This window comes from Misgurnus anguillicaudatus, chromosome 22, assembly GCF_027580225.2.
Source record: "Misgurnus anguillicaudatus chromosome 22, ASM2758022v2, whole genome shotgun sequence".
Lineage (NCBI taxonomy): Eukaryota > Metazoa > Chordata > Actinopteri > Cypriniformes > Cobitidae > Misgurnus > Misgurnus anguillicaudatus.
Genome location: NC_073358.2, coordinates 7,358,907 through 7,374,220, shown reverse-complemented (window position 1 = coordinate 7,374,220; position 15,314 = coordinate 7,358,907). Strand labels below are relative to the sequence as shown.

The following is a 15,314-nucleotide window of genomic DNA, read 5'->3' as shown; positions in this document are numbered from 1 at the left end:
CATACTTCTAACATGCATTGCTTACCGTGCAGATACCATCAGACAGTCCCTACTGCGTGGGTTTCCGTATTCAACAAGAATTTGAAGTGGGCACAGCCAGCGCCTCTGTATTTAAAGTTTATGAGTTTAATGCTCCAGGTGTTGTGTTTCCTGCTTGCAAAATAAAGATACAGTGAATAATGTCAGATTAATATGTTATGCAAGTCTTCCTCACCTGACTTTCTGACTTTAGATTATCAGTGTATGAAATACTACAGCCAAAGTCAGAGGCTGTTACGACTCTGTGATGGAGACCAGTGCCAGTGTATGGCAGGTAAACCACACACACAGCAGGCCAGATCAATCTGTAAAAAAACATAGAGATATTAAATATTACAGATAAATCATTTAGAGCAAAAAGTATTAATTTAGGCACATATTTTATGTAATGATGCTTCCCTGATGAGTTTGTATGACAATCTATATTTCCGCTAATCTATATTTCCTACGTGGTGCTCTTACCCAACTTATAAAACACTTAAAGGGATAGTTCACCCAAAAATGAAAATAATGTAATTAATGACTCGTTTCAGACTCGTAAGACCTCCGTTTATCTTTGGAACACAGTTTAAGATGTTTTATATTTAAGCCGAGAGCTTGTTGACCCTTCATTAAAAATCTTTGTATGGTATACTGTCCACGTCCAGAAAGGTAATAAAAACATCATCAAAGTACATCAGTGGGTCAGTCAGAATGTGCCGAAGCATCGAAAATACATTTTGGTCCAAAAATAACAAAAAAATTACGACTTTATTCAGCAGTGTCTTCTCCGCATCTGTTGTGAAGCGCATGCGTGAGATTAAAGTCACGTGACTGCAGTGACGTACGACGCGGCTGACGTGTTATCTGGTAACCCTGCTGTTTTTTTTGTGCGCCCGGGCTTCGTTTACAGTCTGAGGGAGACGCACGCTGTAAGTTTGAAAAAAAAAACTTCGCAAACATGTCTGAGGATAACACGTCATCTGCGTCGCTGCAGTCACATGACTTTAGTCTTGCACATGCGTTTCACAACAGACGCGGAAGACGATGCTGAATAAAGTCGTAATTTTTGTTATTTTTGGACCAAAATGTATTTTCGATGCTTCAACACATTTTAACTGACCCACTGATGTCACATGGACGACTTTGATGATGTATTTATTACCTTTCTGTACATGGACAGTATACCGGACGTTGATTTTCAATGAAGGGTCAGCAAGCTCTCGGCTTAAATATAAAACATTTTAAAATGTGTTCCGAAGATGAACGGAGGTATTACGAGTTTGGAACGACATGAGGGTGAGTCATTAATGACATTATTTTCATTTTTGGGTAACTATCCCTTTAAGCATCCACTGATTCAAAAACAATTAAAACTCTGTGTATGTTTTGATTATCATTCTAAATCTGAAACGTCCTTTACAGAAATGCAATACAAAGACGTGAAACTCCCCGAGTGGTCAGGGGTGTTCACTGATATGCTCACACAAAAATCGCCGCAAAAGACGCTTTCCAACAGGTGTTTTAGCATTCGTTGTTAACTTGTGGAGCTATTTTTCCAAACGCCTCACACCCGTACATTCTTCTGACGAGAGCTTGAATAATAGACACTCCAGCACAGGTGGTGGTGCTAATCCGCCATTGCCAATTGCAAGAATAGAAACAAGCGGAGTAATACCGTACCTCACAGCACATCTAATACAAGTCAATGGAGTTGGCAAAAACTACAATAAAACCTGTTGGAATGAGTATTTTGCAGCAATTTTTGTGTGGGCGTACCAGTGAACACCCCTGACCACTTGGTGAGTTTCACGTCTTTGTAACATAAGTTTAATGCATTTTAGGAAGGATTGTTCCAGTGCACCTATAAATCCATTATAGAGGTGGGAGGTGAAACACAAACACCCGAAAATTCTCGGGGCAGCCGCATATGTCGAAATTTCAGTCAAAACCGTTCTATTTCATCATAAACAATCTGAAAATAGGGCTTTAAGTGTAAAATACTGAACTTGTCCTTTAAGGTAAGTGGTTGCAATCAGTTTATTTAAGTTACATTTAAACAAAAAGATTAGTAAAATAAAATATAAACTTTTGTTTAAACTTTTGTTTAAATTGCTTAAATAAATTGATTGCAACCACTTACCTTAAAAAATGTATTAAATTCAATGAATCATTTTTTTCAGTGTATTATTTATGCTATTATAGCAACATTACACACTAACTAGGGTTTTAAAAAAATGTGATCAAAAAGACGTGACCTTTAAAAAAAATCTGGTGGGAAAAAAGTTAAAGGGAGTCTACACTGTCAGAAAAATGGTCAAAAATGATCCCTAGCTGTAACTGGGGTAATAAAATAGGATTTCATATTAGTACCTCAATTGGTACCAAATGTGTACATATTAGGACCTTTATAAAGGGTACTGACCTTGGGTTTCTGACCTTGGGCCATGTTCCCTCCCTACAACAGACATATTTATGCCACTCCTGTGCCATTTGCACTTTAAATGTTTGTAGTGTAAACACAATAAAAAGTGTAAAGATTGCAAACCATAAGTGATCCATTTAATATGTATAAGAATTTATTGGTATTTTTCTTTAAATTAGCGGAATGCTGCAACTTCAAATCTACCATTGATCCCAGTATCACGGCTGATCAGCTCAAAAAGGATGTGTGCAGAGAAAACATTAAATATGGTAAATGTCTATCTTCACAATTCTGTCTCACAGTTTCATGTGACCAAGTCTGTGAAAACACAGCTAAAGAAATTTTTTGTGATTTAGTGTTTTCTACATAAAATCATCTTATATATTAAAGTAGAGAACATTCTGTAAAAATATAACCTTGATATCTTTAACTGTGTAAAGTCATGTTTAAAATCAATGTGAAATCAAACTTAAATGCTCCTTATCTTATAGTTAGATTATGATATTTTAGTCTAAACTGGTTCACAATATAAGAAATCAATAAAGTTATTAGTCTTAAATTCTAATGTTTGTGTTTTGCAGCTTTCAAAGTGTTAATAAGCTCATCTGAGACAGCAGGTGATTTTGTGATCTACAAAGCAATAGTTAAACAAGTCCTCAAAAAAGGCAAGAGTATATCAATATGATTTTTCTCAATACATTATGAAAGTCTATCTTGACGTAAAATCAAATATATACATTTATATGTTAATGTAACATAAGCAATGAATATTATTTTCCAAAATGGCTTACCAACACATGCATCCTCTAAATGTGTTTTCTGCAGAACAAACAGATGACATAAAAACAGACTCTGAGATTGAACTTGTTAGAAGGGTGACTTGCAGTTCAACAAACATTGAAGTTGACAAACATTATTTGATTCAAACTGCTGAAAGTATACAGACACGAGTGGGTCGTGTTTACAAGTAAGTTCTTATCTGTACCCCTGCTAAGCCAATAAGGCCGTCTTTCTCGTGTTTATTGTATGCATTAAATTCTCTATAAGCAGGTATTGACTAATATTTTCTTGCCATGACGTTTTAGGTATAAATTTCCTTTGGACTCGCAAGCTTGGGTGGAGTGGTGGCCAACCGAAACTGATGTATGCACAGATGCTGCCTGTGGTCAATATATTAACGTTTTGGGTGATTTTGAATTTGATTTTTTGATTTCTGGCTGTTAAGATACCTAATGTTATAAGAACTGATGTCTGTTGTTGTTCTATAACAACATCTGCTGTAATTGTTTGAGATTTTGTTTTAACAAAATAAAAATGTTTATGTCCACATATAATGTAATTGATGTGAGAATGTACAATTAAGAGTTATAGGTTTTTTTTATAACTTTATTAAAACATGTAAACAACATTTCAAAATATATATATGGGTACAGTGTTGTGATTGGGCAATATTAATGTGTCTTTTCCAAATACTTTTTAAATTGGAATATTAAAAAATGTTTTGAATACTTATTCAGAATAACTTCAGCAAATGTGCACCATTTTGTTTTTATTACATTGTGTATTCATAATTCAAAATTTTACTTTTTCATTGTGACAAGCTAAAGTTAGGGATATTTTCAACAGACACTTTTAGCAAGCATAACGTTATACCCATCTAAGATTACTAATTTAATCAATTTGAACAAAACTGAATACTTTCTCGTCTTAGAAATTAAAAGTTTAACTTAAAGAGCAACTTGAAAGTTAAACCACCCATTCACTCAAAGTACAGAAAAATACTGTAGGAAATAGATTTAAAAAAAAAAAAAATTCTAAATGCACTAATTAGGCTTCTGGGGTCATTTTTGTAAGAAAATTTTAGACCCGCCTCTAAAAACCGCCAAACCGGAAGTGACATCACGAGAGGCGCACGCCGCACGATGGATCGCAATGACAGTTTTTCGGATGCTGAGGAAGTAGTAAATGTTTATTCTTACTCATATGACGGACCACAGCCTTACAATTATGAGCCAGTTATGCAGCCAAGAGAGCAGGGACAAGCCAGGATTAGACAGGTCGGTCAAAGGAGACAAATTGAGTTGTGGTGTGAGGAGAACCAGTGGAGAACTGGGCAGGTTTCATGGTGAGAGATCAGTGTTTATAGATTCATACACGTCAGGTAACGAGATGTAATATGTGCTCAGATCATAAAATTGGACAGATTATCATCATTAATCATGCAATAGCAAAGAAAGTACTGGTCATCTAGTGTTGCTACCTATCAGTAACATAAACTAGTAAGGGTTGAGCAGGTGTAATGTCATTCGTTAATATCCCTCCCCACTTACGTTACGTGATGCAGCGGTTTCTCATCACAGCAGGAGAGGGACAGGAGCATTTACCCGAAACCCGTTCTTGTTTAATAGGTGCTTGTGTGGGAAATGTGTGCCTATGGTCACAGCTGAGGAAAGTCAGTGCTGCAGGGAGTTGGATGCATACTGGGCATTGGTGGAAAACATCACGCCCAGACTTCAAGTACAGTGCCTGACTCTGCATCCGGGCTTTGAGGCGTGTTGTCTAAATCCATATGTGCTACAGATAGCCTACATGCACTTTAGACAGGAACATGGACCTCTCCATGCCAGCAGAAATGAGTAGGTTTAGGGCAGAGATAATGTTTTACTATTACCAATTTATGTAGTACCTATGTGTGTAAGGGATAGTAAATTTAACTAATTTGAATATTAAAACAATCTGAATGAATTTGTTTTAATTACAAGTTGTGTATATCACACTTTTGATGCCACTGTTATAAGACAATAATTACATATTTTGTCCCCATCTCCAGACAGTACCGCTACACAGCATACAGGCAGGTTGTCCGCTGGGCCTATGGTGTTCTGGGCAGACACATCAGAAAGCCATTACCTGCATGTGTTGTGTCCGCTATTAGAAGCCAGTTTCCGGAGGAAGGTGGTCTTTATAAAGGCTTTGAATGGCCCCATTTTGGTGATGAATAAAACAAAGAAATTACTATTTGTCTTAATTTACCATAGTTTACATCAAATATATACCAAGCAGATCTGCATGTGTGGTAAATTAAATGCAGTTTTTATTTATGTAGCACCTAGAGAGAAATACACCATCTCATCCGTTTAAAAGCATTTCATAATTGTTCAGTAACTTCAGTAATTTGGGAGATTATCACAGCAATGCGTTAAGGCAGTGGTTCTCAAACTTTGTTGGCATCTCTTCGTGCCCCCCCAAAGAAAGTGTATAACACAAAACATTGCGAAACTTAAAATTTGAAGTAAACAAAACATTACATTACACACACACTGTAGTGGTATTGGTTAGTAGCCTTATTTTTCTGAGGTTTAATTACACAGGATTTATGATGTTTTTGGGGCGGTTTCCCAGACCATGATTACCTTAATCCAGGACTAGGCCTTAGTTTAATTAGGAAATATAACTAGTTTTAACAAACATGCCTTACTAAAAACAGTACTTGTGTGCATTTTGAGGTAAAACAAAGGGCCCTGATGTATTTTAAGATATGTAAGTGCAAGTTGTTTTCAGTTTGGAGAGCTCTTAAAAGTGTTTAAGTATAGAACTAGTCTAATCCTTGTCCGGGAAACCGCCCCGTTATTTTATAAGAAGGCATTAACCTGGGGCCCCCTGGTACCACCTCAGTGCCCCCAGTTTGAGAACCACTGCGTTATAGTATGTTGAATCTTGAATGCTGTGCTTTATATAAGCCAACAGCCTCATCCTTGTCAATCCTCTGGTAGGAGCTGGAGAGGGGTGCAGGTGCATTTAAAAACAGAACAGTGCTGGATTCTCGTAGACTCTGTGGTGACCTTGAATATTCCACTCTAAGAGACTCCATGAGGGATGATGCATATGCTGGGGGAAGGAGGCACAAGTTTAGATCAGTCATTGCAGACTCGTGGTCTGATTTACTTAATTATATTTAAGAACTAACTGAAACTGCTTACTGTATGATGGCTTTTCCTTAACAGGACGGACTACCCAGCCACCTTTGCGGAACCTAGGGTAGCGAACAGCATAACGCGCCTCACCATCACTGGTTTGAGCATCTTGTCTGTCGGAGTTGTGGTTAAAGTGCAGGGCCGCAAGGAGAAGTCTGTAAAAAAAGTATAATTTCTACCCATTACAAGTTGTACATATGTGAATAAACCCAGAAGAAAAAACAACACACAGAAAATGTGGAAAACACTTATATATAGTGAGACAATATGTAAGGAATAATTGACGACGGGCCATTGAATTATAAGAAAATATACACACCAAGGTGGTAATGCGGCACGACGCAAAGCGGATGTGCATCATTTTTTTAATAATTCAAAGGACCGGAGTCAATTATTCCGCTTATACTACGGTTACCACAAACATTGCTCTTTTAAGACATTTGAAAAGTTAGGTGTGCGGTTTACAGAAAAATAATCAACACCCATAGAACATTTCTCAGCCAATCAGAATGCAGCATTCAACTGACTCGTGGTATAATAAAATATAAAACATTCCTACTACCTGTTCATAGGGTACAACAAGATAATGCAGTTTTGAAAAAATTTGGATTGCCAAGGTTTTAATTTCTTTGTTCAAGCCCTTTGAAGTGGTGGTGATTCAAATTTATTTTATTTTTTGAGAGCTTTATGCAATGCTGTTGTTCAGACATAAATAAGCTTGTAATCATTTGCTGCAAATTTAATGAAAGATGGGCTGGCATGCATTAGTTTCAGAGGGTGCTCATTCTTTCATCATAACATACTAACCGGCTGTACATTCCAAGGAAGGAGAACCCAGTGTGTTTTGGTGCAAAGTGCAGCATGAGAGAGTGAAATGCCTCTAGTGAAAAGGTCTGATGCTGTGGGGACAACTGACGAACATCCTTCACCAGCGCTGTTCTAGAGGCTATACTCTCCAGTTTAACTGCTACAGTTGATCCTACAGAAACACACATTTTGTTTTTACAATGAAATTATGTTAAAATGAGTATCTAGTGCACTTACACTGGATAATGTGAATGTTGAGTATGCAAGAAATAACCAGATGTATTTTAGACTTAGGTCTCTGAAATGTCAAACAGCCGTTATTTAGAAAACAAGCACAATGATGTTTCTCTATAAATTTGCGGTCACATAATGAACCTAGTAGGTTGTACCTGGTTCCAGCCACGCCTTGTTTCTTGTTTCCCCCTCTAGAGGTAGATGTGCACAGCAGGGAAACGTAGGAGTGTCATGTACGTGGATGTCCTGAACATGGTTGACCATACTTTTCCACTTAGCCTCCATCACATCTGCATCTCCATTAGGAGTGGAAGCTGCAGTCCAGTAGAGATGGTTAATTACAGCTGGCCTCCACAGCTTCAGATCTTCACAATCCCTGTCCTTTGCAGCAGCATCCAAAGCTTTCCCTACACCTGTTTCAGAACAGACACATACAAAATGTTAAAAAAGTAAAATGTAATTATAGGCAACCTAAAATAAAACACGTACACACTTACTTTTGCCAATATGCCATATGTCAAAGAAATGGTTGGTTCCCTTTGAACACAACTCCTCCCGCACCCATTTGGCAACCTAAAACATGGGACACAACACATAGATAACAAAAAAATTTAAGCTGTAAATATAGTCAGCAGAATAATATTTTGTGTGTACATGTGCGTGTCTTTACCTGCCGATTTCTGTCTGTGATGAGGGCTGACACTTGCATATTTTGCTCAGTCAGAAACCTTATGCTGCGCTTTAGACCCTCTAACTCACACCAGCTGCTACTTGGGACTTCTGAGCTCTGTATAAAAACATTTCACCATGTCACTATGTTACATGAGATGGGTGATACTGATATGTGTGTTTCATAACATGAACTTACCTGTACAAGCTGAACATCTAAAACCTTGTTTATTCGGTCTTCGATCAAAGAATATGTGCCGTACTTTGCACAATGGCCAGGAGAATCTGACCTACGAATGGCAAGAACAGTTTAATTAAGTATTTAAGCACAAAAATAATACATTGAACAATATTAAGCTATATAAGTGTGCAACCTGCAGTCACCAGACAGGATCAGTCCCCCACTCATCTCCTTCAGATCTCTTATTATTCCTGCCTGTTCATTCTGCCACGCCTTAATGACAGTAGGAATTGTATACAATCGCTGATGGCGGAAGAAGGTGTTGACAGTGATGCACTGAAGCCCAAAGAGTTTCAACATCCTGATGGTTTGGGTAGCCATGCAACCTGAAAAGTGTATTGCCCCGCTCAGTAAGAGGTTGCATGCTGGCATATTGCGATGCAGCATTGGCTGGTTCTGCCAGAAACGCTGGTACCCACATGCTGCACAGACCTAAGAAATGTATAAAAAGGGGAAAAAATTACTATACCATAAAAACATAAATGTATGTAAAGAAAATAAAAAATACAAGTTTGGGAAGTTTTTTTTACATAATAATAAACAGCCCTTACCTGCTTTACTTTTAAAAAAGTTCCCTCCTGCTTCTCAACATTTCCTTGCGTTTTTCCAGAACAGGCTGGGCAAATTGTAAAGAGAGACATCAGCTGGCTTCGGCACACAATGAACTTGTCAGCAGCACTGAATAAAAGAAGGACATTATTTTTTGACTTGACATAATTTGGTTAATACAGATAATCTAAAGTTAAAATAATAAATTCTTACATGTGATCAGGGGGAGTTTCCTGCAGTGTTTCCTCCTCAGATGAATCACTTGTCTTTTCACCTTCTGGTGTCCACAACACATCATCAGGTTCGTCCATGAAAAGAGAGGATGAATCATCATCGCTGTGCACAGGACTGGTAGATGGAGCGGATGTTTTTGTCTGAGTCCCCACACTAACCATCTTGGGCTGTGCCTGAACAGCTATAACAAAAACAGGTCCAGCTTTATAGAAAAACAGGTCTACCTTATAAAAAATGTGTAACAGCATATCACTGCTTAGGTACCGCTGTCAAATCCAACAACAACTCTGTCACACAATCTAAATGTGTTAATTTAGTGGTTTCAAAATGAAAATGAGAAAAAGTGCATCATACAGAAATATTTTACTATGTATTTGCCCTTGTGCATTTTGTAAACAGATGGTGTCATGTACAACTACTTTTAGATATGACTACTGGTAATGTACCTGATGAACGATGTAAAGGTCTCAGGTTACACTGTGAGCCAAAGTCATGCACTGATGACACAGGGACCAGTGGAGAGAAAGCCTCCTCCTCTGGGTCAGCAAGCACTGCAGCACTGGCTGTCGACGGATTACCTTCCAAGTCTCCCAACAACTTATTAACAAAACCACATGAAAATACATTATGAATTAGTTGTAGAACGTAACTAAACTGTAACTACACGTTATAATATTGTCAAACTGAAAGTACAAGAATGATTTCAATAATTAGATGAAACGTGATGTGGATAACTTGTTAAGCACGACCGCGACTGTGAACGTGATTTCAGAAATTATGATGTGATCCGGGATCAACATCATTGTTGGTAACGTTAATAAGTCTTGGTTGGTAATTTGAGGGTTTAAAATAGGGTTTGAGTTAAGGGTACGATTTGGTATGTCTGATTAAAACGTCGATCCAGGATCACATTTTTACTTGGTGAAATCACGGTGACCACGCAGCTACACATCACGTTTTATCTAATTATTATAATAATAATGTTTAAAAACAAGACTTACTGTGCACAGTGTGCGTTTTCGTTCAGCTGCACCTCTGACAGACCCATTATCATCCTTTTTCCCGCCGGCGCCATCACCACATGCTGACGACGACGGACCGGGCGGACTTGATGGACGTGCTGCGTGCACCGAAGGAACCGCACCAACTCTGAGTCTCACGAAGTTTTTGCTTCGGTAGCCCATGTTGAGCTCCATCATATCGCTGTCATTATAATCCTCCGGCCTAAAGTGAACGCTGCACACTACCGCGTTTTTCGATACAGATGCAGAAGTGAAATCCCGTCTCCTCATCTGCACAAAACGCACCCAGGCACGGAAGACACCGCCGTCCTTGGTCTTTTTCGGAAACCTAAAGACGCGATGTCCTGACAGACTGGAGTTTGTGCAACCTCCACAAACACAACGATTTACCATGACGATGATAAACAGAAAACCAAAAACCAAAACTATCGAGAACACACCAAATTGCGACTGCTTTCACTGAAAACCAACCTACTCTGCACTGAGCCAGGGTACAGCCTGTCAGACACTGCGCCTCTGATTACGTAATATGACGCGTTGTTGAAAAAAACCGGGATTTTGAGAACTGTCTTAGAAACAGTCACCTTTTTTATAAAATTTATGCGCTCAGAGTCTTGTTAAAAATTTTTACTTTCGCATTTAATTTTTATATGGTACTTTCATACAAGGTTATATATTTATCTCACAAAAAATGTTACTTTCAAGTTGCACTTTAACATTACCTCAAAATCGATCAGTCAAACCGTCTTCTCACAATGGGTCATCAAATGCCTCGTGACATTTTAACAGCGTTAAAAATAATGAAACATTTTTGCCGCTTTTAAACTACAAAGTTTTAAATTGTTGTGTTCAAGTGACTCTTTAAAATTTAAAGTACAATCAAGCTAAATTTTAAATTATTAAACACGTAAAAATATAAATAAATAAAGCGGACAGATGATTTTTGCACAAGACTCTTATTTTGAAGTATGTGTGGCTAGGTCACGTGATCCAAACATCACCGCGAATCGTTTAAGTGCTTTAGCGCCTGATTGAAATCTCTCTTTTAACATTTAAACGCATGAACCGAAAATTAAATAGCTGTGACATTAGCAAAGATCAGATTCATGTATTTATTTATTCTGTCAAATGTTTAATGAATACCTCCAATGAACGTGATAAATCTGACGGTCTCTAGCTTATTGGAGTATTACACGGTCGCCATGGAAACTGGACTAACAAAAGTTGACTAGTCTTTATAAACCAGTGAAAGACCATGCAGTAAGGTGAAAAAACTCTGTTTTAATAAAATTAATATATATACAGTTATTTTGGTGTTATGCATCGTATCTTTAAAAAATAGTACAGTATTGTGTAATTTGTTCATACGTATATAACGTAAGGCTGATTCAGGATGAATGATGTAAGTGCTGGTATTCACGAATCAAATTAAAAAGCCTCTGAGGATCAAGATCCTAGTTTCGTGAGAGAAAAATGAATAAAGGGGGTCAGACTCGAAAAGGATCACCACCGGGAGGATTTAAATCGTCCAAGAGCCTTCAGAGCAAATCTGCGTCTGCCAACGCCATCTCATGGTCAGAGACTGAAGATGGATGTTTTAAGAATAAAAACAGTGATGATGGTAAATAAGTTTATTTTTGTTTAAACATATCATTCAGTAATCTCACCTAACTGTTATCTGTATAAGGGATCCAGAAATGTTAAACATTCAGCCCTCCATATGATTCCACACATTTTTTTCATCCAGAGATTATAAAGGGATTCTTCATCCAGAATTTAAAGTTCTGGCATCGTTTACTCACCCTCAAATTGTCTCAGACTTATACATTTCTTTGTTCGGCCAAACACAAATGAAGATATTTAGAAAAATATTTGCAACAGCAGATCAGGGGCACCACTGACTTTCATTGTAGGAAAAAATAATACTATGGAAGTCAATGGCGCCCGAGATCTGTTTTGTTACAAACATTTTTCTAAATATCTTAATTTGTGTTTAGCAGAAATATGAAATTTATACAGGTTTGGAACAAGCTAAATTTTCATTTTTGGGTGAGCTATCCCTTTAAGTATACAGGCATTACTCGAATGCGTTTCATGTCCATGGTCATTGACAGCGCTCTAAATGCCTTTTACTAAGTTTAGACGGTAACAATGGTAAACAACCACAGTGAAGAAAAAAAAAACACTGTGGTGAGTGATTATGTTAACCATTCAGATCCTGGGCCACTGCTATTTACTAAATTTAACTAAACCTACAGTATACAGGTGCTGGTCATATAATTAGAATATCATCAAAAAGTTTATTTATTTGACTAATTCCATTCAAAAAGGGAAACTTTCTTCATTACACACAGACTGATTTATTTCAAATGTTTATTTCTTTTAATTTTGATGATTATAACCGACAACTAAGGAAAATCCCCAATTCAGTATCTCAGAAAATTAGAATATTACTTAGACCAATACAAAAAAGGATTTTTAGTAATCTGGGCCAACTGAAAAGTATGAACATGAAAAGTATGAGCATGTACAGCACTCAATACTTAGTTGGGGCTCCTTTTGCCTAAATTACTGCAGCAATGTGGCGTGGCATGGAGTCGATCAGTCTGTGGCACAGCTTAGGTGTTATGAGAGCCCAGGTTGCTCTGATAGTGGCCTTCAGCTCTTCTGCATTGTTGTGTCTGGCATATCGCATCTTCCTCTTCACAATACCCCATAGATTTTCTATGAGGTTAAGGTCAGGCGAGTTTGCTGGCCAATTAAGAACAGTGATACCATGGTCCTTAAACCAGGTACTTGTAGCTTTAGCACTGTGTGCAGGTTCCAAGTCCTGTTGGAAAACGAAACCTGCATCTCCATAAAGTTGATCAGTAGCAGGAAGCATGAAGTGCTCTACAACTTCAATGTATGGCTGCATTGATCTTGGACCTCAGAAAACACAATGGACCAATACCAGCAGATTACATGGCACCCCAAACCATCACTGATTGTGGAAACTTTGGAAACCTCCTCTCTTCCTCCAGACACTGGGACCCTGATTTCCACGGGAACTGTAAAATTTACTTTCATCAGAGAACATAACTTTGAACCGCTCAGCAGCAGTCCAGTCATTTTTGAAGGCAAGACGCTTTTGATACTGTCTGTTGTTTAAGAGTGGCTTGACACAAGGAATGCGACAGCTGAAACCCATGTCTAGCATACGTCTAGCATTCCACTCTTTGTGAATCTCCCCCACAGTTTTGAATGGGTAATGTTTACAATCCTCTCCAGGGTGCGATTATCTCTACACTTTTTTCTACCACATCTTTTCCTTCCCTTCGCCTCTCTTGGACACAGAGCTTTGTGAACAGCCAGCCTCTTTTGCAATGACCTTTTGTGTCTTGCCCTCCTTGTGCAAGGTGTCAATGGTCATTTTTTGTCAAGTCTTCCCCATGATTGTGTAGCCTACAGAACTAGACTGAGAGACCATTTAAAGGCCTTTGTAGGTGTTTTGAGTTAATTAGCTGATTAGAATGTGGCACCAGGTGTCTTCAAAATTGAACCTTTTCACAATATTCTAATTTTCTGAGATATGACCAGCACCTGTATGTCAGCACAGCAGCCCAAATCTCTAACCATTAGTATGTGAGATCTGCTCATATGCATTTACTTTTGCTTATAGACAAAAGAAAACACAAGGGAACCAGATACATCACAGAAGATCTAATCAGGAGATTGACTAAATGTGACAATTTAGCCCTCGTGCAGACTCTGGATCTGTCTACGTCTATGACTAATGACAAACACTTTAGGGTAAGATTTAATTATAACCTTAAAGGGACACTCCACTTTTTTAAATATACTAATTTTCCAGCTCCCCTAGAGTTAAACATTTGATTTTTACCGTTTTGGAATCCATTCAGCTGATCTTCGGGTCTGTCGCTGCCACTTTTAGCATAGCTTAGCACAATCCATTAAATCTTAGCATCGCGCTAAAATAACCAAAGAGTTTGGATATTTTTCCTATTTAAAACTTGACTCTTCTGTAGTTACATTGTGTACTAAGACCGACAGAAAATTAAAAGTTGTGATTTTCTCGGCAGATATGGCTAGGACTATAGCGCCATGCTAATGGTCTAATCAGATTCAATGGATTATGCTAAGCTATGCTAAAAGTGGTAGCGCCAGACCCGGAGATCGGCTGAATGGATCCCAAAACAGTAAAAATCAATTGTTTAACTCTAGGGGAGCCGGAAAATGAGTATATTTAAAAAAAAAAGTGCAGTGTCCCTATAACTGTACATAATTTCATACAGCATTAATATTGAACCCTGTCCCTTTAACTTTTTTCAGTATATTGAAAACTTGGACAAGTGTGAACATCTGCAGGTTCTAAACCTCAGTAACAATGGGATCGAACGAATCGAGAAACTTGAAAAACTATGCAAATTACGAGAACTCCACCTTTCCAATAATGCAATACAGTAAGAGGCTGTGACACTTGTCTTTTATAAATACTGTACAATAGTACTCAATGGTTGTTCATAGAGTGCTGTAGTTGTTAATCGTTTTATTTTGTGCTTGTTAATCGATTTATTTTATTTTTTATTTCACTGCAGAAAAATTGAAGGTCTAGAGCACATGCCATGTCTTCAGATTCTGAATTTGGCCTTCAACAACATTGACCATCTACCGATGTGGTTGGCAAAGAAGCTTAGATCCCTTCATACTATAAATCTACAGGGCAACAAGATATTCTCGGTAGGTTCAGTTTCTCATAAAAGTTGTTCTGCCTTATCCAGCTACTAAAGAGATAGTTCAGCCAAAAATGAAAACTACCCCATGATTTACTCACTCTTAAGCCATCCTCGATGTATATGATTATCTTTTATCAAACAAACACAATCAAAGCTATATTAGAAAAAAATATTTCGAGTTTTATAATGATAGTAAATGGTGCTTTTGATTTGAAGCCCAAAAAGTCCACCCAGTCCCAGCCTTAACAGAAGCACTCTGTAACATTCACTAGAGAGTGCCTTTCCAGCATATGACGTAGGATGTAGCGTACGAGATGTAGTGGAGTTGAGATGAGATGAGAAGCTACATCATACACTGCAAACGCACTCTCTTGTGATGTGAACGCCCGTTGGTCGTTACCGGAA

General features: G+C 37.9%; 4 protein-coding genes and 1 long non-coding RNA gene across 9 annotated transcripts in view; 3 read left to right on the top strand and 2 right to left on the bottom strand.

Annotated features, from left to right (window-relative positions):
- c5 (complement component 5) overlaps positions 1 to 3,863 on the top strand; it is a 37,383-nt gene extending 33,520 nt beyond the window's left edge. Inside the window, exons 36-41 of the mRNA XM_073860899.1 lie at positions 33 to 138; positions 233 to 313; positions 2,623 to 2,712; positions 3,025 to 3,108; positions 3,269 to 3,410; positions 3,529 to 3,863. Coding sequence (XP_073717000.1) covers positions 33 to 138; positions 233 to 313; positions 2,623 to 2,712; positions 3,025 to 3,108; positions 3,269 to 3,410; positions 3,529 to 3,667 — 642 coding nt within the window. The 3' untranslated portion in view covers positions 3,668 to 3,863. The remainder of the gene's footprint in view (positions 1 to 32; positions 139 to 232; positions 314 to 2,622; positions 2,713 to 3,024; positions 3,109 to 3,268; positions 3,411 to 3,528) is intronic.
- LOC129440969 (uncharacterized) lies at positions 36 to 10,994 on the bottom strand. Its single transcript, XR_008643304.2, has 3 exons — positions 10,896 to 10,994; positions 3,235 to 3,262; positions 36 to 344 (listed from the first exon to the last, which is right to left on the bottom strand). It is a non-coding gene; the product is annotated as an uncharacterized lncRNA (long non-coding RNA).
- LOC141358926 (P2X purinoceptor 7-like) lies at positions 4,336 to 5,445 on the top strand. Its single transcript, XM_073860898.1, has 3 exons — positions 4,336 to 4,568; positions 4,852 to 5,079; positions 5,274 to 5,445. Exons 1-3 carry the CDS (start codon positions 4,366 to 4,368, stop codon positions 5,443 to 5,445), a joined length of 603 nt encoding a protein of 200 aa, XP_073716999.1. The 5' UTR covers positions 4,336 to 4,365.
- Positions 5,516 to 10,886, bottom strand: LOC129445809 (uncharacterized). Its single transcript, XM_073860897.1, has 12 exons — positions 10,153 to 10,886; positions 9,598 to 9,748; positions 9,131 to 9,332; positions 8,920 to 9,046; positions 8,502 to 8,800; positions 8,327 to 8,417; positions 8,129 to 8,245; positions 7,956 to 8,031; positions 7,614 to 7,871; positions 7,225 to 7,396; positions 6,424 to 6,572; positions 5,516 to 6,331 (listed from the first exon to the last, which is right to left on the bottom strand). The coding sequence occupies exons 1-12, from the start codon at positions 10,564 to 10,566 to the stop codon at positions 6,144 to 6,146; spliced, it is 2,244 nt and encodes a 747-aa protein (XP_073716998.1). The 5' UTR covers positions 10,567 to 10,886; the 3' UTR covers positions 5,516 to 6,143.
- A 306-nt stretch (positions 10,995 to 11,300) lies between the features above and the next one.
- cntrl (centriolin) overlaps positions 11,301 to 15,314 on the top strand; it is a 40,292-nt gene continuing 36,278 nt past the window's right edge. For all 5 annotated transcript variants that reach the window (XM_073860892.1, XM_073860894.1, XM_073860891.1 and 2 more), the window contains exons 1-4: positions 11,301 to 11,794; positions 13,835 to 13,965; positions 14,506 to 14,636; positions 14,772 to 14,913. In XM_073860892.1, the coding sequence (XP_073716993.1) occupies positions 11,647 to 11,794; positions 13,835 to 13,965; positions 14,506 to 14,636; positions 14,772 to 14,913 (552 nt within the window). In that variant the 5' untranslated portion in view covers positions 11,301 to 11,646. The remainder of the gene's footprint in view (positions 11,795 to 13,834; positions 13,966 to 14,505; positions 14,637 to 14,771; positions 14,914 to 15,314) is intronic.

Coding starts and splice junctions, on each gene's coding strand:
- LOC141358926 (XM_073860898.1), top strand. CDS start 4,366: ATGGATCGCAATGACAGTTTTTCGGATGCTGAGGAAGTAGTAAATGTT. Junction 4,569..4,851: donor AGAACTGGGCAGGTTTCATG/GTGAGAGATCAG, acceptor CTTGTTTAATAG/GTGCTTGTGTGGGAAATGTG. Junction 5,080..5,273: donor CTCCATGCCAGCAGAAATGA/GTAGGTTTAGGG, acceptor CCCCATCTCCAG/ACAGTACCGCTACACAGCAT.
- LOC129445809 (XM_073860897.1), bottom strand. CDS start 10,566: ATGGTAAATCGTTGTGTTTGTGGAGGTTGCACAAACTCCAGTCTGTCA. Junction 9,749..10,152: donor GAAAACGCACACTGTGCACA/GTAAGTCTTGTT, acceptor TTTGTTAATAAG/TTGTTGGGAGACTTGGAAGG. Junction 7,397..7,613: donor CAAGGCGTGGCTGGAACCAG/GTACAACCTACT, acceptor GTGTTTCTGTAG/GATCAACTGTAGCAGTTAAA.